Source organism: Penicillium robsamsonii (genome assembly GCF_028829455.1).
Source record: "Penicillium robsamsonii strain IBT 29466 chromosome Unknown utg000001l_segment0_segment0, whole genome shotgun sequence".
NCBI lineage: Eukaryota > Fungi > Ascomycota > Eurotiomycetes > Eurotiales > Aspergillaceae > Penicillium > Penicillium robsamsonii.
The window spans coordinates 1,630,196-1,655,922 of record NW_026643219.1 but is presented as its reverse complement, the minus strand read 5'-3'; the positions used below and the strand labels follow the sequence as shown (position 1 = coordinate 1,655,922).

The following is a 25,727-nucleotide window of genomic DNA, read 5'->3' as shown; positions in this document are numbered from 1 at the left end:
ACTTGGCAAAGACCGAGGGCATCTGGGCTAATGTTTGGATTCGCCATTGGATAAAAGAAGATATCGGATCGGCAACATAAACTGGAAAATGTCAATCGGAAGTGATGAGCACGAGAGTTGGCTGGGATTCGCGCCAAGATCGAAGCAAATTGTCCCGTAATGGTGACCGAGCGGCTGACCGCATGTGCCTATTTAGGCCGTAGAAGGAAAATCAAACTAACTACCTCGTTTTGACATATATTGACGGAGAGCTGCAATTGACTAGAAACTTTGAAGCCATCTGCAAACTTTCACTACAAAGCGAACGCGCAATGCAAAAAGCGAGAAGTGTGGGACGCGAGCCTGACGATGACGGCATAGACTAAACTAATGCCGAGGCTAACTATCAGTACCACTAATCCCCAAGAGATATGCACAGGTGTATAAGTCCAGATTCCAATTTCACCGTAAAAGGTAATAGCGTACAAATCAATCTATCCTCTTTCGGACAGGCTCGGAGGTACAATTTGTATGTACAATATACAGTAACCGGTACTCCGTACATTGAAAATTGTAAAGCCTCAAAGTGGGTCTTGTTCTTTCCATACACTACGGGTATTCTCCACTATATTTTATGCCCTAAGCCCCGTCAGGTTTAGCGACGTAACAGCCTTGAAGCTCCGATTACATTTACAGACAGAAAGAACCTTGGAAGTGCGAGAAAATATCTGATGGAATCATGTCAATTGATCCGAGTGATCCAAATTGGGAGAATCCAATGTTATGTAGTCCTTGTCTACAAGTCAGATTATGATAGACAGTGTGGCGATTTCAATCATTGAAAGAAAGCTAAAGAAAAAGGGGCGGGGAATAGGGAGTGAAAAAAACAGACTAACCATGGATTGAGCCTCCGCCGCCCCAGTCAAGCTGGGTATGTTGAACCATACCTAAAAGGGCCATGTCTCGAATCCCCAATAATAATTAGCATCGTCCTTATTCGCGGTGGGGCTTGATGATTTCTGTAAGATGTGAGATCGAAAAATTGATTCACAGCCTTGAAAACTGCTAGTTAGCATGTTATGAAGAGAAGAAGGGCAGATACTACAGAAATACGCGAATCACCATCCTACCACGGGGATTCGGAAATTAGGTGTACGTAAATCCGAGGCACTTCTTTATACTAGTTGCAGGGCTTGCGGGCATTTCATATGAACTTCATGCACCTTGTCCACTACCCAAGAAACTTCTCCAGCTTAAGGATGAAGAAGAAGGCGGAAAAAAACCTGTGTAGTGGAGCTGTTTGTCACTAAACACAGAAAAACCTTTGTGACATTTGTTCTAACTCCCCGCAGAGGGGCCACGAAACATCGATTTTTCACCGGTCAAGAATGCAGTTTTTTGCCCGGTACGCACAGAAATATGTATGTTAAAAGGTGGATATTCGTTGTGATATATAACCCCAAGAGTCTCGTACAGCATTCATGTATTTGCATATCTAGGCAGCAATTCTACCTAAGGTTCTAAGTTGCCTAGGAAATATAACGAGAGATTATTATAGCCACTAGAAGCCCACCGCCACTCTATACATTAGAAATCTATCGGATAACAGAGCCACGAATTTCTTTGTGCGTTCGGTATCCGCACTATCCGACAATAGCCACAATCCCGCCACACCTCTCTGTTTTACATCATGACGGTGGAGCGGAAGCCCATCAAACATGGCGGGGCGGAAAAGAAAATCAACTCGTACATGTATATATGTATATTATATATTACGTACATTAGAATGTTGCAATGAGCACAGCGAACAGGAAGGCAAAAGCGGTGGAGATTCAATCTTTTTCAATAGTACCATGGTTGGTACATCCCGGCACGGCCCTGGGATAACCGTTGTTGAAGGTGGAGTTTCAGTCATGTGCATGGTACTGTGTATTCGCGATTCCATGGTTTAGCAGGCGTGTGATGTCGGAGAACATTCGAAGTGGAATGGATCCATCTGTGAGGCGAGAAAAAAGATCGGATCCCACACTTGCGTTTTTTTTTCTTTGGGTTTTCTGTGGGCTGTACCATACCGTGTTTTGTATAGACAACAAGTCCCGGGAACTGGTCTCTGTATGGAGTATGAGATGTATCGATGTGGGATATCAAAAGTTATACATAGAAAAGTCGCTTTCACAAATTAAGCCTCCTACCGCTTTCTATCTACCGTCTACTATTGTACCTATAACACCAAGAAGGAGGAAAAAATATCTTGAAACTAGACATCTAAATAGAATATCTGAAAAGACCACACCACTGAAAAGATACCATAAGGCCGCATATGTGGCCAATTATTCTTGTCAAGTATGGTGCTTCCATTGTGTGTATAGAATGCACATAGTATTCACTTGAAAATGACTCCCTTATATACCAGTTACCAATGACAAAATTTCATGCAGAACATGCAGCTGGCACATGATTTGATGAAATATCTAATATCCAGTCCACACCGCTCTCTAACAAACGAGTAATATCTGCGAAAGAGCATTGATCTACATTGGACGCAGAAATTCGAGGTGATGGCTTGATCTCTCCTCCTTGGACTAATGAACTCCTGTCTAATACGGAATACAGTATGCATAGCGGAGATCTTCCCCTTGCAGAACGAAATATCCACATCGCAGGCTGCAAGTGAAATAAGCAACGTGGAGCGAAACCGAAGGGTTATATTACTATCTCTTAATTTGCAGTCATGAGCAAGGGAAAGCACATCTACTTTACACGACGCCCCGTCGGGGCGACATCTTGCAGCAACTGGGGAAACCAACCGATGGCAGGCTATTTAAGGTTTTGCTCATAGACAAGTGGACACCTCCTTGAAGACTTGACTTGCGTTGGGTGTTTGCCAGTGAGCCTTCACTTACCAAACATCTAACAAACAAGGATCAAGTACTCCTTGAACTGACCCAAGTGATTCTAGCCAGCAATTCTCTTTCTAAAGGGCCATGTTAAGCAAACTGCCTGTGATTGAAACCAATGAGAGGTTCAAACTCACCCCCAAAAATAGATAAAATTGCAACTTATCCGCTACGGGAACCTAAAGAGTCTAGGGCCAATAGATGTTCCAGACCACAAGTCCAGACTCAAATTATGCCCATCGTCATATGCGCGCGCTTTAAACTTGCCCTCATCCTCTAGAATTATGTATGCTGTCGGTACTTGAAACATGGGGCGAGACACGAGCCAGGAGAACAACCATGGCATGACTGTCATACCGATTTACAAGACTCTTCCCCTTTTCAGGAGGTTCAGTACTGCGGGTGGGCGCATCGGAACTACATCGGCCAAGTACTAGTTTCCAAGCCAACTTGGCAAGTTCTGTGGACACATGTACAGTACCTCTTACTGAGTAAGTGCTGATTTGATTCTAAGACTGTGCGCGACTGCAGCCAGATGTGCCCGCCCCATCGCGACCACGTAATTGCTGCATGAGATCTCTTACTGCATGGACTGGCTGTCCACAGAGCCCCTTTTCCCAAGCAAAGCGTTTAATCCAATTGTTTCTTCGGGTTTGCCTTGTTGGAAGGATTTAACCGACTTTACGCAGTACAGAGTATCAGGTTTGTGCTGAGGTGGTGGGACGGAACCCCGATAATTGACCTTTGATATTATTACTTTTTGCTACGTGGTACAGGTCATTCCCGCCATTTCAACAGTAGGGGTATGCAAATTTAGGTAGTGCTATCCACTGGCATGGATAATATATGCAAATTAACTACGGAGTAGATTCCTGGAGCACTTAATACCCAAGTAGGAATTTGGCCAAATTGAGAGTGTTTGAATAGGGGGTGTCTAAATTGGATTGACGCAATGTACTTCGTACTCCGTACCCGGTGCCAGGCTCATCAAGGTAATAGGCCTCCACAGATGTAAAGGCTAGGCGTGTTTGTTTATGCAGCTGACATGTTAGTAAGAACGAAGAGGTATTGAGGTCCGAATGTACAATTATCTGGAGTACTCCGTACTCATTATTACGACCAAATCCTTGGCGATTAATTTAAATGTTGGTATGATACAACAAAAGTCCCTGGCATGTTATTAGATGTGATTTTACAACAATAAACTGAATTTGTAGACCAAGTGTGTTAGTCTGATCTGCTTCTGCATATTAGCCGTGTCTATCATTGAGTTTTCTTAATTGAGAGTCCCTTGCTTTTGTTACGTTGTACAGTCCTGACAGCGCCCTTTAATGGTCGCTTATCTCTTCCCCCTTTCTCTCCCTGCTAATCTTGCACGAGGCGGGAATACTCCGTTGTCCATAGGGGATTGCTTCGGCAACTGTCTTCCCCGATTTAAATGAAAAGGCGCCAACGAATGATTCGATCCGCATTCCTTGATCAAGTTGATCAAGTGAAACACGCAGATCCACTCCGTAGATGTAGAGCGTTATGCGCTGCTGCACTACGTATAGACCGATCAATTGTATCCGTTTACTTTTGTACAGATGTCATTGAGAAACAGCCGAATCGATATTTCTGGGTCTGTGGATATGGGACCAGTTGAGTGGCTGCGGTTAATCCCTGAGGGACCTTACAGAGCTCATTCAACTGCATTGTAAGGGGATGAAGTAAGGGGAGACAGTAAAAGCTCCGGGTCGCAAGTGTGTCAACAGGCATAGGATTCGCAGAGATCGACCTGGAGAATTTACGCGTCCAGTATCAGCATTCGGCTAAACCTGTCGAGACGTCTAGAAACCTTATCCCGAGAAGCTGGGGACAAATCAAGTGCAAGTCACAGGAGTAAAGTGATACAGACTAAATTACAAGGGAAGATTAAAGTAAATGTCTAGCGATACAGAGAAGAACTGAAAAACGTGGAAGGTCAAATTACTGGGGGCGAGAACCTGCTTTTGCGACCGAAACCCCGAAATAATCCCCCACATGAACCAGGAACCAGATCCCTGCAAGACAAAGGAGGCTCGGGGTTTAGGAAAGCCCAGCTGAGGACGCGCGAGATGAAGTCAAGGGCAATCCCAGGCTGTTGGACCAGTCAACGCCCACAGGTCGGAGACCCTGGAACGCGCGACCGTATCGGAGGCTTCCTACGAAGTTAGAAGGAGAGCCACTCCAGCCTATTGCAGCACTAGTAACCAAGGTGCTGGATGACGAGCCAACAATGGCTGAGGGTTGGCCTACTTGTCGATCAGGAGCTTTTTTGGGGCCGGAACTCGCGGTTGTTCTTGGCCCTCCATTTCATCTTTTTTTAATCTGTTATAGAATTTGAATAGAAAAATGGATTAGAATGTCGGAGAATTCTATATCCTATACAACCTAGGTACAGAGAGATTAAGAAAAGAAATGACTTTGAAAGGTTCAAATGTCTCGGTAGCGACGGAGATCTCTCCACTGTCGACAGAAACTCCTTCAAATTACTAGTTTAAGAAAAATGACTGGGTCGCGGCATACGGTTGAAAACGCAATCAAGTTTCAAAGTTAGATGCCTACATATGTACAAGATAGACACATCGAATTTCTAGAAATAGGAATATGAATATGAATATGAATATGAATATGAATATGAATATGAATATGAATACTCGAAGTAATTTTTGTTTTAGTTAACGGTGTATTCAAACATACGAATATCCTAATTCAGCACTGTGCCTTGTGCCTGATTCCACGTTTAAACTGCTAAATAACCATATTAAAGTACAGTTTCCAGTAGGTTTCAACTGTCTTATATCCTTGCAGAGAAGCCCTATCCAAGATTACCGATCTCCTGGAATACGTAAATTATGGAAACTGTAAAATATTACCGTACTAACCTTCAGCCTCTCCACTCTGTCTCGTGGATTACCGTACTCTGTGTATCTCCATTCTCTTAACCTCCTCCTCTTCCTCTTCCTTTCTCTTCCACACCCGCCTGGAGAGAGAAAGTCAAAAACCTCCTCCTTGTACCTCTCTCCTTCTCTTCTTCATACCTTTTTCTCTTCCCCTCCCCTGACAACCCCAGAGTCTGGTCTACTGGCTGAGTTACGGTTCGACGACATTTCAGTCGACGCAATCTCATTCAGCCCGCTGCACTAGCACTCAAATCAAGTCGGATTCACCTTCGAACTTGACCTTCCAATTCGACGTTTGTTAACTCAAACGGCGACCCTTCGTCCTTGTCCGCCCGGTGCCTCCCTGATCCTCGGACCTCGACTTTGGACCCTCCTGTTCCAGCTCCTGCGGGTTAGACGAGCGACAGCGTAGGAAACCCATATAGGTTGACTTTTGGTTGATACGAATTCATTTTCGGTATCAGATTGACATTGAGCTTGATAATTTGGGTAAGGAATTCCTTTTTCATTTTGTGCTTTGAGGTGTGCGTGGTGTGAAGGTCGGAACCCCCCGATGGATAAACGAGCAACCGAGACTCGAATGTTCTCAGCATGAGCCAAAAGATTCAATAAATTTCCACCCGAAAAAGAAGAAGAAAATGTCTTTCCAGAGTGCATGAAAATTTGGCCCACCGGGCATAATGGTATGGCCTCAGGGCCATGTCCAAATATCCAGCAGTCCCAACCCCATATACCTCCGATTTTGCATCATTTCCCGCACAAGACAACACACCAAGAGCCAGATATGGGGGGACGGTTTATTGAGTGATAAAAGTTGCCGTCATGGAGACGGGAAATTATGTTCTCAAATACAACTGTGGAATGCATATCTTTCTGCTTGACATCCAATGTTTCGCCAGGGGCCAGACTGCTTCTATATTCCCCCGGTGTGAGAAGATTTAAGGGGTCGACGAATATCCCATGCTCATACTGGACATGCCGAATGTCGGGGCGACGATCAGGCTGCAGCACCACATACCTCATTGCACTTCATCATTGACTGGTGTCAAACCATTGATTGCCATTGTCCTTTGGACCGTTGGATGCTGCGAATGGACTATGAACGAATGTATAGCTGACACTGTTGCCTATTCTAGGACCTGTTCATCTGAATCTTCGATACAAATCCACTTGTTCCTCCGACGTGGACTTCATCTTTGAATCATTGGCACTCTTTCCATCTAACAAACTCTTATCAGTCTCTTCACTGAGCCTTGTTCATTCAACCTGTTAATTCGTGAAACGTGAGTTGCGACCATTCCGTTACCAAGGCATCCCCCTGATGATTGTTACCCCCTTCATAGGGTTGTTCTCCTGCACTCCACATTCCGCAGCACTAGCCTAGGGGTGAAGGCGTTGACTCGTGCTTCATCTCTTCGTTGGTATCCAACAGAATTTCGATTCATCGGACCATTCCTGCCTAGATGCCAGTCTTGCCGACACAGTAAGGATTGCATTGCGCCCTCTGCCTGAAGGCTCTTTTCTGGGTTAGTATTTCTCCGAAGGACTGATGGCCCTTTTTCCTGGATGAACATCAACATACATCTCTACATTCTACCCTTTGTCATACTCTCTTGCTTTCCCGTCACTTCAACGTTACAATCTTTTAATTATTTCTTCTTATCGGCCTCCGCTAATATTAATTTTCTTCGGTTTTAGCCTTCGAATACTTCTTCCTCGGACCTCCTGGCCACCTTTTCCCAGCATTTGAACTATTGTTCCACGCTGATCCACTCATTAATCGTTACAACTCCTCCGTCACTCATTCCAATACACTAATACCACGACTGTCACTCTCTTAATTCCGTCGTTGCTTGATAGACCCGTTCTTCAGGCTTCCTTTCATTGAAACTCGGCAAAACAAAGCTCATATATCCACTTGTCCTTCACACGTCGGTTGATCCAAGTCCTTCCGCAATCATGGATTACCATCGCAACTACCGTCCCTGCCCCACCTTCTTCGTGGAAGAAGACTACGGCATGGAAAGTCGGATTCGGCAAGAGCGGCAGGCGAAGCAGGAGCATGACAAGCAGATGGCTCGTGAGCGTCAGTATGCCATGGCAGATGAGCTGTCTAATCTCACATGTGAGCAGCTTCGGGACGATGTCCTGAGCCACATGTTGGAAATGGATGTACGTTTGATAATATCATGGTTCCTTTCCAATGTTATATGCCGCTAACCTAACCATCGATAGAACCAAACCCTGCCCGACGTCGAGTCTATTGACATCCAAACCGAGATCCAATGGTTCATGCGCCCCTACCTTCTTGACTTCTTGATCGAGGCCCACACTGCGTTCCAGCTTCTACCATCCACCTTGTTCTTGGCGATCAACCTTTTAGACCGATACTGCTCCAAGCGTGTGGTCTACAAGCGTCACTACCAGTTGGTTGGCTGTGCAGCTCTACTCATCGCGGCCAAGTACAATGACAAGAAGGATCGCGTTCCCACCATCAAGGAGTTGAAGTCGATGTGCTGCTCTCTCTACGATGACGATATGTTCACCCAGATGGAATGGCATGTCCTCCAAACCCTTGGCTGGACCATTGGACACCCGACTGTGGATGCTTTCTTGCAGCATGCTGTTTTGGACGATCCTTACGACCCCGAGGTGGAACACATGGCTCTGTACATCCTGGAGATTGCCTTGTTCCACCGGGACTTTGTCGCCAAGTTATCATCCGAGCTTGCTCGTGCCGCCCTTGCGTTGTCGCGCTGCATTCTTAACCGACCGCAGCCCCGTCACACTCACTGGTCATCGCAGTACGACTCAACGACTCTCGTTGCCTTGTCCCAACAGTTGCACCAGCCGTCCACCGTGGTCGCCCGCAAGTACGCCTCCCCTCACTACTCTCGGGTCTCAAAGGTCATGGAGCACTTCCTTCAACGCCAGGCTTCGTTGGCTACCTATGCCCGTTGCACCCCTCCGGTCGAGACTCCTATCGATTCCAAACCGTACAATGGGGAGATGGGCCTTGCCACGCCTCAGAAGTCTCAACAATTGACAGCTATTCCTCATGGTTACCTCACTCCTCCCATCACGCCGGACAATGAGGCCCTTGTGCATGCTCATGCACAAATGGCGAATACCGATCTGACCCGCGGAATGCCCACTGTCCACCATGGCTGTTCCCCTTCCCCCGCCCCATCCGCTGAGATGCAATATATGAACAGCGAAGCATACCAGCAACAGCAGGAGGCTATGTACATGGCTCAGCAAGCAGCGCTCCAGCAGTTCCCCATGGCACCTACCCACATGGGAATGAGTCAAACCTATCAGGGTGGGATGTAAAAGAAACGACGGAACGAACCGCAATCCAAATGATATTTGGTCATTGCACATATTTCCAGCACTTCATTTCATTTCTCTCATCTTCAAGGAATGACTCCAAGGAGCCTCCGATTCCGCATTGGTTCACCTCGATATATCATCTTAATACTCAATGCGCCACACCAGCTGTCGACTTGTGCCATATTTCCCGAACTCAACTGCATCCAATTTCGTCCTTTACGCTTTGCATTCGGCTTTGGTTTTACGAAACCAGAGTCGTGACCAGCCCTTCACTTCCTGTTCCAAAAATTGCATACCCATTTGCTCCCCATACCCATTAGTTTTGGGTCATCAGTTGCACTTGATTTCACCATCTAGCATTGCGAGCGCGAGCCATGTTGATTTATTTGCTCTTCAAGAATACATTCTGCTGTTTTTCACTCCCCTCGTCATATTAACTTCTCTTCTATCTGTCAGGGAATACCACGCACCCTCGACACCTTGTATTTCTGCATGCCAATTGGCGCTGCGTTTTTTTGATATCCCCCCCCCCCCCCCTGCCCTACCACGATCCTTAGCAGCATGACTGCCTTCCCAATTGCGCCCCCAATCCCCAACCCTACCCCTGCGCCCTCAAAAACCCCTCCAAGCTCAGTTTTTCATGTGCCTCATTCCTCACGTTGACTCATTTGCGCAATGTGCATGAATCCGCCTCTTGTCTGATGACATCCAATTGTCTGATACGCCAGGGGAGCAGGTTTATAGAGGTCACAAAAAAAAGCAAAAAAAAGTGTGAAAACCCGGAAAAAATTATATGTCTTCTGGGGAGGAAAGGCCACCGAGTCCATATTTTGGTTTGACTCAAAAGGTGCCTTTTCCCTCTGCTCTCCTCTTCCTTTGTATCTAGCCCTTGACACATGCCCTGGATGCCTAGCCGTCATCCATTACCGGAGACGGGAGGCCAGGTGCCTTTTTTCTTATATCTTGTGTGGATTTGAAAATGGGGTTGCCGGTTTTGCCGCTTGGCCCTGAATTATATCCCATTTTCAGTGAACTTTTGGATGCTGTAGACTTGTAGTCTTTTTGGTCTTGTGGAGTACTGTGCTCTCGAATTCTTTAGCTACTGCATGGTAGCCATAGTTCTATCTAATCCTATTTTTGTATGCTGTTCTCTGGATCTCAGCTTCAATCTTCATCCCCTTGCTCTGGATATATTGCTGCTGTTGGCCCACTTTTTGCCAATACTCCCACTGATCACAATCCTCGAATCTCTGCAAAAGTATATCTCGTCACTCGAGTAGATATATATCACAGAATATCCCGGTCCCAGTGTTGCCTGTCAAACAATGTCTAACCCCGAGGTAATGTGTGGATAAAGCGGACAGAGCTCTCGTTCAAACTTCTCTCCCTTTACTACACAGACAAAAGTCCCATATATATCTCACCATGATCGAGACTTGTTTGTATAATAGAACAACTTTGTCCGAATGACAAATTAGTACCAGATATACGAAGTACAGTTTATATTGTTCAATCACACATGACTTCCCCACTTGCCCCCAATAGTTACCAATTGCTGCTGCGGCTCGCAAGTTCCAAGGGGGGAAAAGGGGGATGGAGTACTTTTTACGACACTTTCCATTCTAAGGCGAGCTAGAGGTTTCTATGGCTGAATTGAAGGTAGGTCATTCGAAAGTCGCCATATTCCTTCGGACTTGCTCAAGGCAACAGGGGTTGAGAAATTACAAAGAAAATATATGCTTGAAACCATCATTAAGCAGGTCAATTCTAGCGGTGAAGCAAGCTTGGAATATATATTTTCGAAGGTTGGCAGTTTATATATACAACATGAATTATAGCCAATCTCTCTCGGTCGATGTTATACCCTTCTATAAAAGTAAAGAAACAACCACAAAGTGAAGATCAAATTAGATAATAAAACAATAATATTTCTCTCGAGAATACAATTTCGCTCATTCGCAATGAATCCAAATCCAGCAGATCCAATAATACCCACGCTATGCATTGCAACAAACAAAACAAACAGATAAGGTGTCCAGCCAATTAGCCCAGCATGACCATGCAGCTAGCTGCTAGGTAACAATACCGAGAGGAAGACATGTGTTCAACAGTAACCAGTAGAGTTGGAAGGGTCAAAGGTAGAAAGGAGAAAGGAGGGAAAGGGAGAGACAAGTATAGCAGATCACAGAGAGTAGGGGAGAGTAGAGACAAAACAGCAAAACGCCTCCAGAACTCCAGAATAATGATACAAGGGGAAGTAGACAGGAGTGGAGACCTGAAAATCCGGGGAGACGCAGGGATTGAGGTTGGGCAAAAGTAAAAAAAAGGAACGGCACAGGAGCGCCGAGAATCCGAGAGATCCAGGGAAATCCAAGTACCTCCCGATTTGGTCAGGGGCAGAGAGAGAAAAAAAAAAAGGGGGATTTTGGCGTCCAATTAACTCCCCAAATAATCATTGCCGATCATCGCCTCACTTTTTACTTTTTTGGGGGTTTTGAGTCGTTCTTTCGGTCTGGACCTCTTTTCGCCATTGTAACGCGCGTGTAAAAACGCTGGGATCCGCGTCTCCTCTGGCGAGCCACCTACGTATGCAATTGCAGCAATTGCATACGTAGGCAATTCAGGTAACAACTACTTCCAGCGTTGTTTGTCCCAGTCCGATGTCCGCGTTTCATCGTAGATTCGGCCGCCCTTGTTGTGAACGACTACCGGAGGTTTGCGGACAGGATTGGTTGCTGAGATCTGCATTAGCTTAGGCTGAATCTAGAGATCGGGGACAGGGATGTGGTGCACTTGACATACTCAGACTCCGGACTTCGGTAGCTACCACTTGGTCATTGCTGCTCCCTCTGCTGGCTAGCGTTGAGTTGGAGTCGTTGACTTTGTGTGGCATTGTGGATGGAGGATAGTAGGGATGAATTGTGGGTTGAGGGTCGATGGAGATGAAGAGGGATATTAGGGTATCAAAAGAGGTTGGGAATAAAGAGGTAACGAGATGAAGAGTTGTATAGAAAGCGTCAAGCTTGAGGAACACAGTGTTGAACTGTGAGCAGATTATAAGAATAAAGATATATGGACACAAGAGAAGAGGGACACATAAAAGATAGAAGACAGTGTTGATTTGTAGTTTGGATGATGAATCGATCTGAGGGCAATGACTTCTTTTTGTATAAGCCATTCCACATTGAGCTTCACCCCGATCTACACTCTGGGGAACTTTGAGCTTCCCTAGTGTCAAAAGAGCTCGGAATGGATCACCCCTGACGTATTTGGTGCCTGGTAATTACCACTGCCACGATTGAAGCATTGATTGGTGTAGAGAGTAGATCTAAAGTAGGGCAGCCAGTGAGGAAGCAGAGAAGTTACTAGGGTCGGGGGGAAAATAGGCAAGTATGCAAAATACGGTAATATTACCAATAATGATGAGTCAGCCATTCCTAGAGCTATTTACAGAATCGGACTGGTAAAATATAAAACATTTAATGAATGCGTTGGGGAGACTCCTTCCTTCACCGCTAGGATTACTTCTGCGCCAATGGCGGCTGTACAAAGTGCGTGTAGATAGTGTAGATAGCCAGGGGGTTTTCACACCGCAATTGGAACTCCACTTGTCTACATCGTCAAGTCCTATTATTGACACTCATTTTTTTGGCCAATAGTCAGGAGACTGCCTAATCTTAGGCTCCATCGGAAGATCTGCCCCGATTCATACAGCGTTGTTCCATAAAGGAAAAAAAAAATAATTATGAAACTTAGGTACATATACATCTACCTGTAGAACAATGCATAAACAAGTCATAGTCTCGTTGGTAGGGACACGGATGTGCGTCATTCCATCCAGACTCAGATTCTAGCCCTGGAGTCAACCCTTTCCTGGTCAATCACTTTCCAAGCTAAGTATACCCCGAGCTTCCCCAGCAACGCCGGAACTAGCAATGAGATTGCGTGGGTTGTCTGACCCTTCTGACCTGGTCCCGTGGACATAATCCATCCCGGATTCTAGACTAGCCTCCCCCAAAATTGTAAATCGTGTCAGCCCTGTCCACCCTCTCGCTTCATCCGGTCTTGCCACCCATTCATACTCCGCCGAATTCCCAACGTCCGTCGCGGTGCTTGTTGAATCGTTGACATCGTGGTGCTGTGGAACGTCGACACCGGTTGGAACCCGCGGGTGGAGCTATCGGGTTTCACCTCGTCTGCCTCGGCTGTCCCGCCTGCGGATGTATTGTTGCCATTCTGTTCCTGCGTCATTGACACCCTGGCAGGTTTCAGGGTTGGTTTCGATGGAGCTGCCAGCCACGTGTAGCCATTGGAATCCGTAGGCTCCAGGGTCGGGCGAGTTGGAACAAGTGGCCGTGGTTGGACACGGTGAGAGGAGAGAGGAGCGGGGACAATGCTTCTTGCCCCTGAACGTTGGCCCTGCGATGGTGGTCCTTCGTATCGGCGGGATGGTGGCTGTGGAACTGGTTCCCTCTTCTGGAGGGATCCTGGCCCCCAAAAAAGTTGGATATGCTTGCTTGTGTCAGTCCGTCTTTACGGCTGGCACTGCTGAGCGGTTTCAATTTGTTTGCCCCAGCCGCGTCTGCATCTGCATCCGCGGCGGGTTCGGGGTTGGCCGCTATGTAATCCCGGGCAGATGTAAAACCCGCTGAAACGGTTATAGGAATTGTAGACCCGGTCGATGAGAAGTAGGTGGTCGATTTTGGCCCCTGGTTCATGTCTGACCGTCGTCGCTTTGGATTGGGCTCGCCAGAGGCATCATGAGAGGTAGATATGTCATCGATCTTGCTGCGGTCTTCTTCGCCCTCGGGTGTCCATCGGTCGTCCAGCGTCGATGGAAGAAACTCGAGCCCCTTGTAGATGTCCTCTAAAGATGGCCGAGGGCGGCGCAGAATATCGGCAATTGCATACACCACCTTCTCATGAAGAGACGGCCCCGTTGCCCGAAAGCGTGATTTGGTCAGCTTGGGAGGAAGGAACGGCGACAAGGTCGTTGCACCGTCTTCTCCTTCTCCCAACCTGGGTTGTCGAATAGGGATACTCAGGTATAACAGGGCCTGTGCCCTTGTCATTGCGACATACAGCAATCGTCTCTCTTCTTCTACCACCTCCGCACGCGAGTGAGGAATGCTCCCGTTGTATACAGCGGGAACAAACACAACCGGCCACTCTAGGCCTTTGGCAGCGTGTATAGTTGAAATAGTGACTTTCTCCGTCGGCTGGTCTCCCTCCTTGGCCTCTTCTTTGGTTGTGATCTCCGTAGCCAATGCGACATTTGCCAGGAACCGAGTGAGAGCCTCCTCGCCAGAATGGGCCTGTTGCTGCTCCACACCTTCGATTACAGGGAGATCCATTTCTTTATCAACCTCCTCTTCTTCGAATGCTGCCACTTCAGTGGCTTGATGCATCAATTCTTTGACATTTGCCCAGCGACTGTCTTCGTCAAGGGGATATGTCCTAATGAGGTACTCTTGGAACGAGAGACGTTCGGCAATGAACTCGATCAGAACACGAGGAGCCGATGCATCCTCACACTCTTGCAACTTTTGTCTAGAGGCTTCAATCAAATTGATCAAAGCGCAAAGTCCCTGTTCTGCAGCCTTCTGCAGTTTCTTCTCAGTCGAACGGCGCCCTTGGATGACATCTTTGATGAAGTTCCACAGTGGAATTTTGGCCTTCTCCGCACCACTAGTCAATTGCTTGATTGTCTCGTCCCCAATCCTTCGTGACGGAACATTGACAATATTCATCAATGCGTCCGAATGCCCCGTGTGGCTCACAACCCTCATATAATTGAGAAGAATCTTGACTTCAGTTCTGTCAAAGAATTTGCGGCCGCCAACCATCTTGTACGGTATACCGGCTCTTCCAAAGGCGGTCTCGATTTGTGTAGACAGCGCAGCCGATCGAAGCAGGACAGCAAAGTCAGACATGCGCAATAGACCGCCGCTCATCGCTACACATCGCTTGATCTCAAGTACCATCCACTGCGCCTCTGCGTTGGGATTTGGGAGCCTTCTCAGCACCGGCAGGGTTCCGAAAGTGTGAGTAGCCAAAAGTGCTTTTGCAGGCCGACTTGTATCCTGCTCAATCACTTCTTGGGCTGCATTTAAGATAGAGCCCGCAGAGCGGTAATTGTCTTCCAAGAGTACAACTGTTGTGTTTGAATATAACCGCTGCATCCGCTTGAGATTCTGGATCTCTGCAGAGCGAAACCCGTAGATGCTTTGATCCGGATCTCCGACGATGGTGATTCGTCGGTTCTTAGATGCGAAGAGATTCATCAGTTCATATTGTATGATATTAGTGTCCTGGAACTCATCCACCAAGACGGCCTGCACATTTGAGACACATTCTGGGTGATCTCGGAGCAGGTCTCCACATCGCAATAGGAGGTCATCATAATCCAAGAGGTTGGAGGCCGCCAGTGATGATTCGTAGTCACGATAGATATCAACAAGCTCCGACTCCTCTGCTTTGGCTCTATCGGCCACGGCATCAGGAGTGAGTCCATGTGCTTTATGTCGAGAAATTCGGCCTTGCGCCGCCTTGACTTCAATACTAGACTTCAGTCGTTTAATGGTTCTCTGCGGTCACAATTAGAGAAGAGAAACAAACTAATACAATACAAAGGCGCGAATCATACTCTGATAATTGCGCGGGTATCATCCGAATCCGCAATGCCAAACCCCTTCCGCAGACCGATCAAGTATCCGTACTTGACCAAGTAGCGGCGACAGATGGAATGGAAAGTGCCAAGAATCAAGCGTGATTCGAGTTTTTCTCCGATAAGTTTTGCGAGTCGCTCGCGCATCTCACGGCTGGCTTTAATCGTGAATGTGCAACAGATAACATCTTGAGGTTGGTATCCGTGGTGTGAGAGGAGGTACGCGACGCGTGCGGTCAAGGTCTTTGTTTTGCCCGAGCCCGGTGGTGCGAGCACTTGGAGGATTGAGCCGGATGAGGTGACAGCTTCTCGCTGGGCATGGTTCAAGCCATCTAAGATCGGATCCATGACATGTGGGGTGTTTGACCAATACGCGAGTGCTTGTGATGAGGAGACGCGAGAAAACGCGACGTCATGTGACACTTTCGCTCTACATTGCGGAAGTCGATTGTTTGAAGAATGAATGGAATTGGAAGTTGCTACTTGTCTCTTGATTGTAGAATTTTGATACTTTAGATACGAGATAGTATCGAGGGGTAATTGTGAGATGACAAGCCATGAAGGCCTCCGCGGAGTGCATAGCGGGCTGAATAGAGGTGGTTTAGCGAGAGTATTTTTCATGTCCAATTTTGTAGCATATAGACATCTTATATGCCTGACTTGGCTAACTCAGATTCATGGTATATGCTGACCCTGAATGTTCTATTGTTACTATAAAAATGGAAATCCCAATATTTTGATAATCTGATACGAAAATGAGATCTTCATACTTTCAACCTTCCTACATTTTTATAGGCAATATTATTCTGATTCTTTTTGCATATGGTTGCACATGATATTTTTATAGACAAAAAAGCGCAGTTCATTGCTCTCGGGGGTTGCCATTCGTGCTTTATTTTCACCATAGGAAGAACAACCGAAATGGACAAGTCTCTATCGAGTACCACATGGAGTACCACATGAAAATCCCTTCCAAATAATAAGTCTTATGCCAACCGAACTCCTTACATATTAGCGCCTCACTGTTACCAGCCCTTTGGTTCTACTCCATACAAGACTGAGAACTCCACCGTGGAATTACCGAGTTTGGCAGGTGCTGCCTCAAAAGTCCACTCGATCCAAACAGACGAATGGGAGTGGCTTTATATAATTGAGCACTTGATCATCAGTAGTTATGGCAAGTAATGTAGGCTTCCTCTACGGAGCACTCCAGGAGATATTCCATCGTTGCAGCCAGACTCAAGAGAGTTTATCAGCACAATCTCGGCTCGAGGGAAAAAAAAAGCAAATTATATCATTGCTGATAATCAAATCGCTTGGCATACAAATGCGTTCAAGTGCTACCAAGAACGGCACGGGATATGCAAATTCATCAAAATCGATACGGATGATAGGTAGAGTTTCCCAGAATGTGACTGTACTTCATTAATACAGTTCCACGCCCGGATTTGACTAAGATGCAAAACTCCAACCCAAGTTGAGATGTGTGGTCTAGATGAACGAAGTAGTATTCGGAGTCCGGAGTCGGAATTTGGGACTTTTGTACGAAAGACAACTAGATGAAAACTCGGACTTGAAAGTGTTCCCGTCGGAGTTATCGTCGCAGGACTCGCTAGTAAGGTCCCCAAGCTCTTTTGTTTGACATTTCTCTTTCAATCTTCACCGGCAGTGGGGTCCGATGTCTCCCGTCGTGCCGGATTCCGACCTGCCTATCTCATACAAGCGCTGAAGCAAAGCGGGACAGGCCCCATGAAGAGAGGATCTCGGGATGAATGTTAAATCTTCCTTCCGTGGACTCAAAGGAATCGGCTATTAGGCCACAAAAGGCAGGTCCGGTAAAGTGTTATAATAGACCTCGCTTGCATTTCCGTTTTGGGGTTCACTTCTCGCCACTGTGTTATTACCTGAGAATAATTCCGGTTATATATTAGGTTGCTCAGGGCCTGGGCCCCGGGTCGATCCATCTTAGGAGCTTAAGCGTTGCTACCTCGCATATATTGTACTTATCCTTGAACACACTGGAATCTATATGGCGGGACGAACTTGGCATGGGTGAAGTCAGTAAGGTATTGATTGGAATCTATAAAGCAGCTTTCTAGGCACAAATTCAATCAAATGACTATATTATGTAAATGCCACCAGTCAAGAGAAATATAAGGAAAGCCACTGAGTATAGTTGCTGCTCCTAGAACCTTGTGTTAGGATAGATAAATGTAGTGATAAATGCAAGACACGCCTGCTAGGAGCGGGATCAATGGGATTGTTCTAGATTACCCCGAATAAAAAAAAGGTACATGATGCAAGAACAGTGAAAGCAGGGCTGCTCGGTATCATGTTACTGCAACCTTTCATGAATCTCTACAAGAGCATTCAACTGGACCTTGAGAGAACAAGGTTAATTCCAAGGCCTGTTACTTTAGTCAATAGGACATTTTTACACTCAGAATGATTAAGATGGAGAGTACATGGAATATCTGTCGACTAGATAAGTCACATAGGATACCCGGCACGTACACAGGATTCTGAGCAACTAGATTGTCTTGATTCCAAGGCGTCATCTGTGACTTAGGATGAAGTCACTACTTTCCTTCTCTAACTCTCTCGTTCTGCCTGTCATGCTTGAATGCTAAATTCCATCCCTACTGGAGATTCTGGTATCAAGTAGTGTCAACGTGCAAGTCGTGCAAGTCGTGGAAGATTAACGAATTGATTGCGTTTTCATGCTTGAGTGGTCTGTCTATTAATACACATATTGGCTTTTTTTTAAAAAAAAAAAAAAAAAAAATCTAGCACACGAAAACAGCCATGTCGCCAATGTTGGGACCCTAGGTAAATACTGAGTTAGTACTTTTTCCCCTGCCAGCTTGGAGGATAATGCACTTACCATATAAACAAGATTCCGGTGAACGATACGCCAGGCACCAGTAGATTGAAGTTCCCAGTTATCCTGGTATTGGCCATAGGCATAGGCTACATCGTTTGCCTTGTCTCCCTTTCCGAAGTGGGCAGCACGGTAGTAAGTCACCGACTTGGCCGTTTTGGGTGAGAGTACATCAATCCGTTGTGTACCATACATATGCTGCGTGGTCACACAGCCCAAGCTTGTGTCCAGCACAGATTGAATGTTTGTCAGTGGGGTCAACACGTTGAGGGGCGCTGAGTAGTTGGCTACCGCATCGGCGGTAAAGACCTTGCTAAGGGCGGTGAATTCTTTGCCATCAATAGCAAAAGCATAGAGGGCTAGTGTATTTCGGATTGCTTCGACTGTGCTCGCATCGATATGGGGCTCGGAGGTGTAGGTACCGGCAAGGGACGAAATGTCAATGGGGGCGACATCGCTGGTCGTGGATGCCACGGCCGAGCTTGCGACGGCGAAGAGTGCGCAGAAAGAAAGGAATTTCATTTTGTTCACAGAAGAATCAATCGGATGTATACGAAGGCAAGAATGGAGCAGGGATGTTGCTCTTTATTATAGGAGATTATGTACTTTATAATCCTCCAATCTCAAAATGTCGGTTGTGCTTCCCCCTGAGATCCGAGATGAAACGAACCGACCATTTCCGCTCATACGGAGGAATTGCTACTCATGAGTTAGTGCCGTAAAATTAGACTAATTGGAACAATGCGTAAAGCTTAGCGTCCCAGGTTGTTGTCCAACAGCCAATATGAGAGGACAATATAAATCGAATCCATTATGGAGAATACATTGACACGACGAAAGGCTTCGTTTCGTCCATTAGATCTCGAAGTGGGGACAGTATGGGTATCGGCTCGACGCGACGACTGCGGGCTTTTTCTCCAAATTGACCATTGCCGTTACTCTGTCGTTGGCTGTAGCTGCGCCAGGGATATTAAGCGGGATACAAGCGCAATTAAAATCTCTAGGCGTCAACTAGTCTGAAAACGTTCTTGCGGAGTTCAACTGTACTCTGTGCTCTGTGCCTCCCTAGTTTTTGGAAACAATCAACTGAAAGATTAATTTCGTCTACCGAGTCCCCATCCTAACCCTCTCAGCAACGGGTAACTCGTGTCGTATCCGGGCCGAAGCGAAGAATGCCCCAGGATGGATCTGGCCCCCACATATCTGGCCCCCAACATAGCTTTTGAGGCGGCCCCAGAATGTGCCCTAGTGTGAGCTCCAACTCCATACCCCCGCAATTATGCCTTGCATCGTCGCTGTAATAGGTCTACCATATATATCGTAGAATTCCTGTGCAGATGCCAGACCCCAAGATACACTGGCAATGTTCTTTGGTAAACCGTAGGTGTCAATCCCAGCATTTCTGTCCAAAATGGATTTGGCCATCCACTATCTCTCCTCGGGCTGGGAGAAACGAGTCGAAGCCACAATGGAGACTCCATTGATATCCCAACAGGGTCAGACGGTAAGAATCTTTGATCCCAAACAACAATTTATTCTGAGCTTAACATTGTTAGATAGTGATGTGGATCGGTGTGGCACTTTCATTTGTTCTCATTGTTATTCGAACATACGTGCAATACCAAAATAGCAAGCAGCTATTCCTCAATGACTACTGGATATTCCTCGCCATGATTTGCCATATAGCAACCGCTATAGTCTTCCAATTTGCCATGTCCCCGATGTATGAGGTCGCGTCTATCGGGGCACGGTTGAAGACTCCGACAGCGGGATTTATGGATCGAGCATCGCTTTACCTCAAATTACAATATGCAGCCGATCTGCTCATATGGACCACATTGTGGTCGGTCAAGTTTTCGCTTCTCTTCTTCTTCTGGCGATTGTTCGACTCGGTGAATTCTTCTATAAAAATGTTTTGGTGGATCATGTGTGGGATCACTGCATCGACATGGATGATAAGTGTGGTGATGCAGGAATTCGCTTGTGATCCTACCAGCAATTTCTTCACACTAGGTAAAAAGTCCAGAGCTTAGTTTTCATTCCATATTCTAACTCGGTCTAGGAGCATGTTCGTCCAAGAGAGACTTATTCATATCGAATCTCATTTTCCGCTTTTCTATTGGGACCGACATCGCAGTTGATGTTTGCAGTTAGTTATTCCTTCATCTCAATCGAACTGGCTCGTATATTAACCCATCTCATATAGTAATGTTGATTCCCTTTCCCCTTCTTTACAAATTGAAGGTCAACCCTCGAAAGCGCTGGATCTTGATTGGTTTGTTCGCACTGCCAATTATTCCAATTATATTCGCCATCTTACGTCTGGTTATGACCAATCCAAAAACACACAACGTCGATCCGATAAAGTTCCAACTGTTCTCTATGCTAGAAAACACTGTTGCGATTGTTACCTCCTGTATACCCGCATTCCGTCTCTTCATTGCCAACGCGCACAGCCCCACGGTCCACAGCAGTTCACGACCCTCTCGGTATTCGCGAGGCTTTCATGGTACATACAGAGATCTTGGAGCCTCATCGATAAACAAGCCACAGGGGGGAATTCCTTTCAATACCTTGAGCTGTGCATCTCATGATACACATATAGTTCACGATGGAGCCTCAATTGGGAAAGCAGTTTCAAAGGACAGGGACGAAGAGTCTCTCGGTTCTCGCGATCTCACACCTACTCACGGTGTTCTTGTCACACGCGAATATTGTGTCACCTGATTCAAAATAGCAATAGATTAATCTCGACATACATAATGATAGCCCTTGATGGCGCTGCCATCGTGACTACAGCGTGGGTGTGTGGTGAATCATTTGCCCAGTCCATCGCTGACCAATACGCAGGATACAAACACAGTGTTAAGAATCTATGATATACTACCTTTAACATACACAACATGGCTATATGGGTCTTTGCTCATACGTATATCAACTATGCACGGGCCATTTTGGTATATCCACATCTGCCGAGGCCCGCCGATTTAATATTCGACGACGATCACTATGCGTGCAGCGCCTAAGAAATAGTACTCACGTCCTGGTGCTTACTCGGTAATCTCTTTGAGTAAAGGGACCAGTCATCTAGATCTCAAGGGATCAAATTGGAGTCGATGAAATACCAAAAAAAGAATTTTATCCTATTTGGATCAGTAACGCGTCAAATCGGTAGATAATTATTCAATGCTAGCCAGCAATGACTCTCTGTAGAACTTAGCACAAGGCCGAGGCAGTATGAGCCCATCAAATTTCTCAGAAAAGTGGCAGCTAAGATAGACCTGGTGTAGAGAGAAGTCAATATACAAATGAAGGATACTACGGATTAAGTAGCTATAGATTTCATGGTCAAAGAGAAGACTCTGTATTAAGAATATAATGCTCGCTTGAATAACGCTTGTCCTGAATAATGAAAATATATCATCGCAGCCACACCAGTATATGTCCAATCGAAAATCACAACACCAATCAATATTCTCAGGAGGGTATCACGCCATGTGTCTTGAAATCAGCCAAGGACATCTTCCAAAAAAAAAAAAAACAGAGAAAAAAAATCTATCAAGAAAAGATGCCCAAGGGCAGTGTCATGGCCACTTCGTAGTTAGGCACGTTGACCACTTCGGCGATATGCAAGTCACCAGCAACACTAGCAAGGATGTACGCCTCACTGCGAGTCAGACCTTTAGTCTGCACCAGCCATTGTATAAGATTCCGAGTAGCATTTCTGGTAGCCTCGTACAGGTCAGGAGCAACACCGAGAGCACCGTATGTTCCAAGGTCGGGAAGGGGGTTTGGTATTTGGGCGCGGGGGGGAGTCTGGAATTGGGGAGCTGTCATCCAGGGTTGGTTCTTGAGGAGCTCAAAGCGGAGAGTAGCGCGAATCGGGGTTTCGATGGCGGTGCCGCAGACCTCGCCGTGGCCCTGGGCAGCGTGACCGTCACCGCAGCTGAAGAGGGCGCCAGCAGTTTGGACAGGCAGGAAGACGGTAGAGCCGACGCTGAGTTCTCGGCAGTCCATGTTTCCGCCAGCGTTTGTGGGCGGCACGGTCGAGAGTTCTTCATCGTTGGCTGGGGCGAGACCCATACATCCGAGGAAAGGACGCAAGGGGATCCGCATGTCTTTGAATTGGGCGAAGCCTGCTTCGCGGTTTAGCTCCCAGATCTTGATCTCTGGCTCTGGGAATTCATCTGCCAGCAGACCGAAGCCTGGGATGATGGCGGACCAGCCCCAGTCGGCGACCTCGAGGTCTAGGACTTCCACTTTAAGGACATCACCAGGCTGGGCGTCGTTCATATAGATCGGGCCGAAGACGGGATTGGCTAGGCCGAGATCTAATGTCTTGATGGCCGAGGCCTTGGATGACGTGTCGAGCTGACCATTGCTACTGTCGATAGCATCGAAGGAGACAGTCTCGCCGGAGGAGATAGTGAACTTGGGGGTGTTTCGTCGAGACCACTTCTGGTGGCTACAATCTCTTCCCACATGGAAGTTACTCCATTCCTTTGGTGCCATATCGGATGCGTGAGTCGGAGATCCCCGGGTTCCTGTCAGGGTTATCGGACAGATGCGATATATGAAAAGACGGATCTAAAACCAATAACGAAAATGGAAAAAATCAGATCAGGGGAAGGAAAAAAATCAGTGGAATAGACGGGCGATTATGTATCTAATGAGTCCTGGAGATCCTCTTCAGGATTGACCGTTCTGGAAGGTGGCTACAACCGGATCTTATGCTTCTTTTTACCAGCTCCACCCCGAGACTCAGTCGCCTGCCTAAAGTAGTTTGACAGGTTTCCAACAGATTGGTCCCCTCCCCCTCCCCTCCCCCTGTCGGGGTCTCTGGGTTTTCAATAGTAGCTCCATTGGAGTATGAATAATGCCGAGATCTGGTTGGATAACACGTGTAAGCGACAACCTTGTAGGGCGGGGAGGTCACGGAGAAGCCGATAACATTATATACTGTTATAGTTTCAAATGTATATATAAAATTCAAATTGCATCATTTAACAGAAAGTAACCTTGGAAAAGCCGAGCACCTAAGTTTCTCTAAACCTTGGAACTGCCTAGATTTCCCTGGCTTTCGCCGTATAAAAACGCCACAACTGAATTGATTGGTAAGGGTTTCTTCTTTTTTTTCCCTTTTCACTTAGGCTCGGACCAAGAAATGAAAAGGGAAATAGTTAAATGATTTATAAAATATTAAAAAAAAAATTTGGAATCAAAATATTCAAGGAAAATCCAGAATAGTCCAACACCACCTTCTTCATTGGGTAAGGAGCGAACCGTTGGTGGACTGTGAGTGGCACAGCTGCACAACATTTTCCAAAGTGGAACTTTTTACTTTTTGCTAACTATAGGACTATACGACCATTGATATGTAGCATTGTCTATACCTCACGATCCCTGTCCATCCAACATCGCTACAATGCATGTTGCATTGTCACTGTGAGGCTTGCTAGCACTATTGGTCGCGATGTCTTGTGCAATTTCACTCGCTCGTTTTCCCCGCATCGATAATTTCATCACGTGTTGAACTAGGTTCGTGTCGTCCACTCGATCGGTAACTCCGTCGGACACCACCAGTAACAGGTAACGGCGGTCTGTGTACAATGTCCGTCGCGACGTATATGGATCATTGGATAGGAAGTTACCCCGAGTTTCCGATCGGCTTGTAGCTGATGAGGCGGGGTCTGATACGGAGGTATCCGTGAAAGTATTCACCGGATTTTTGTACTGCAAGTCACCTAATGCTCGAGACATGTTCAAGGAGCCTGTCCCACGGAGTCAGTTTCTGGTTTTGAGGGCGGATCTCCTTTTTCACCCACCAAGTCGCTGTGTGCCGCTGCGGTCAACAACTACACCGCCTGCCTGCTCAATTCGTGTCTTTTCGCTGGGAGTACCGGGCTTGTGAGCCTCTGTGAGACGTCGCTGGTATGTGGCTATTAGTATGCACGTTCAAATCCACTCGATCAACCGCAGTGCGTACAATGTGATACGGGTGCTCTGTTTTCTGGTCCCGCTCGGCCAGGATAACATGCGTGTCACCTAGATTGGAAACGACCAGCTCACCCTTGGTGAGATTAATGCAGCATATTGCCACGGTCGACCCCGAAATGGCAGGCTCGGAAGATTCATGCTTGAACCTATCCAACAGAAGGCTGTCTTCCTCCGCCAGTGCTGCCTTGATAGCTCCGGCCCAATCTTCTCGTTCAAACTCCGGACGCCGTCCAAGCAGGTGGTGGAGACTATCATTGACATGTTCTGAAACCAATCCAGAGCCGCTGAAGATATTTATTAGTGTGAGACTGGTTCAAAGGACGCACTTCGAGGCTTTCCTTACTGCCCATCATAGATTGCGAAGAATGCAACTTTGTCCTTCATGTTCGAAGGAAACTGATCCGGAAAGATCACCGCGCAACGATCCTCTTGGTGCTTCCTACCACCTTGGGACTGCCATTTGATTATTAGTGAGTACGATAGCTGTGCAATGGCCTTGAGCCTTGACACTCACTTGACCAGCCCCAGCATCAAATAGCGTGACTGCGTCTGAGGTAGACATTGTTCTACGGAACATCTGGTCCCTCAGAGCCCTGTGAGCCACAACCATTCTTGGGCAGACAATGTACAAAAATCAAGCCCTCGTATCACTGGTGAAGGACGTGGGCAACTATAAATGATGATGCACTGACATCATGGACGCCTTCTGTTTTTGACTGATACTTTATTTACCACCGACATTCAATTGGTGGCTTCCAATGGCTTCCCCGGAGTTCATTCCTTCCCCAGACAGCTTTGCCAGCGATGTCTGGCATTTGACTGCCGTCCGTGTATTCTTTTTAACGGCACTTAGGGCAGATAGCCTAGTAATTTCTCTTCTTTTAGGCATCTAAATATGATGGGCCTAATTAATCTACCAAACTAGCGAAATATCGAATATCACCTTACCAAATAGTATTTGACCTTGTGGTGAACAGACCCCAAATGCTACATATAACATAGATCCCCCCATTTATAGCGCACGGACCAGTTTTTCGGCGAACCTGCAA

General features: G+C 46.6%; 7 protein-coding genes across 7 annotated transcripts; 2 read left to right on the top strand and 5 right to left on the bottom strand.

Moving 5' to 3' along the window:
* Window positions 1-7,720: 7,720 nt before the first annotated feature.
* On the top strand, window positions 7,721-9,133 carry N7447_000671 (uncharacterized protein; the record flags this gene model as incomplete). The annotated part of the gene is made up of 2 exons (XM_057224947.1): window positions 7,721-7,972; window positions 8,036-9,133. Exons 1-2 carry the CDS (start codon window positions 7,760-7,762, stop codon window positions 9,131-9,133), a joined length of 1,311 nt encoding a protein of 436 aa, XP_057088963.1. The 5' UTR covers window positions 7,721-7,759.
* Window positions 9,134-11,764: 2,631 nt separating this feature from the next.
* Window positions 11,765-12,026, bottom strand: N7447_000670 (uncharacterized protein; the record flags this gene model as incomplete). Its single annotated transcript, XM_057224946.1, has 2 exons — window positions 11,765-11,868; window positions 11,936-12,026. The coding sequence occupies 2 exons, from the start codon at window positions 12,024-12,026 to the stop codon at window positions 11,765-11,767; spliced, it is 195 nt and encodes a 64-aa protein (XP_057088962.1).
* Window positions 12,027-13,165: 1,139 nt separating this feature from the next.
* N7447_000669 (ATP-dependent helicase) lies at window positions 13,166-16,148 on the bottom strand (the record flags this gene model as incomplete). Its single annotated transcript, XM_057224945.1, has 3 exons — window positions 13,166-13,620; window positions 13,671-15,720; window positions 15,780-16,148. The coding sequence occupies 3 exons, from the start codon at window positions 16,146-16,148 to the stop codon at window positions 13,166-13,168; spliced, it is 2,874 nt and encodes a 957-aa protein (XP_057088961.1).
* A 2,438-nt stretch (window positions 16,149-18,586) lies between these two features.
* Window positions 18,587-19,203, bottom strand: N7447_000668 (nuclear transport factor 2 family protein; the record flags this gene model as incomplete). The annotated part of the gene is made up of 2 exons (XM_057224944.1): window positions 18,587-18,625; window positions 18,685-19,203. The coding sequence occupies 2 exons, from the start codon at window positions 19,201-19,203 to the stop codon at window positions 18,587-18,589; spliced, it is 558 nt and encodes a 185-aa protein (XP_057088960.1).
* Window positions 19,204-20,092: 889 nt separating this feature from the next.
* Window positions 20,093-20,714, top strand: N7447_000667 (uncharacterized protein; the record flags this gene model as incomplete). Its single annotated transcript, XM_057224943.1, has 2 exons — window positions 20,093-20,185; window positions 20,238-20,714. The coding sequence occupies 2 exons, from the start codon at window positions 20,093-20,095 to the stop codon at window positions 20,712-20,714; spliced, it is 570 nt and encodes a 189-aa protein (XP_057088959.1).
* A 1,525-nt stretch (window positions 20,715-22,239) lies between these two features.
* Window positions 22,240-23,193, bottom strand: N7447_000666 (acetamidase/formamidase family protein; the record flags this gene model as incomplete). The annotated part of the gene is made up of 1 exon (XM_057224942.1): window positions 22,240-23,193. One exon carries the CDS (start codon window positions 23,191-23,193, stop codon window positions 22,240-22,242), a length of 954 nt encoding a protein of 317 aa, XP_057088958.1.
* Window positions 23,194-24,075: 882 nt separating this feature from the next.
* Window positions 24,076-25,240, bottom strand: N7447_000665 (PP2C family serine/threonine-protein phosphatase; the record flags this gene model as incomplete). The annotated part of the gene is made up of 5 exons (XM_057224941.1): window positions 24,076-24,452; window positions 24,507-24,609; window positions 24,668-24,962; window positions 25,022-25,131; window positions 25,193-25,240. 5 exons carry the CDS (start codon window positions 25,238-25,240, stop codon window positions 24,076-24,078), a joined length of 933 nt encoding a protein of 310 aa, XP_057088957.1.
* Window positions 25,241-25,727: the final 487 nt, after the last annotated feature.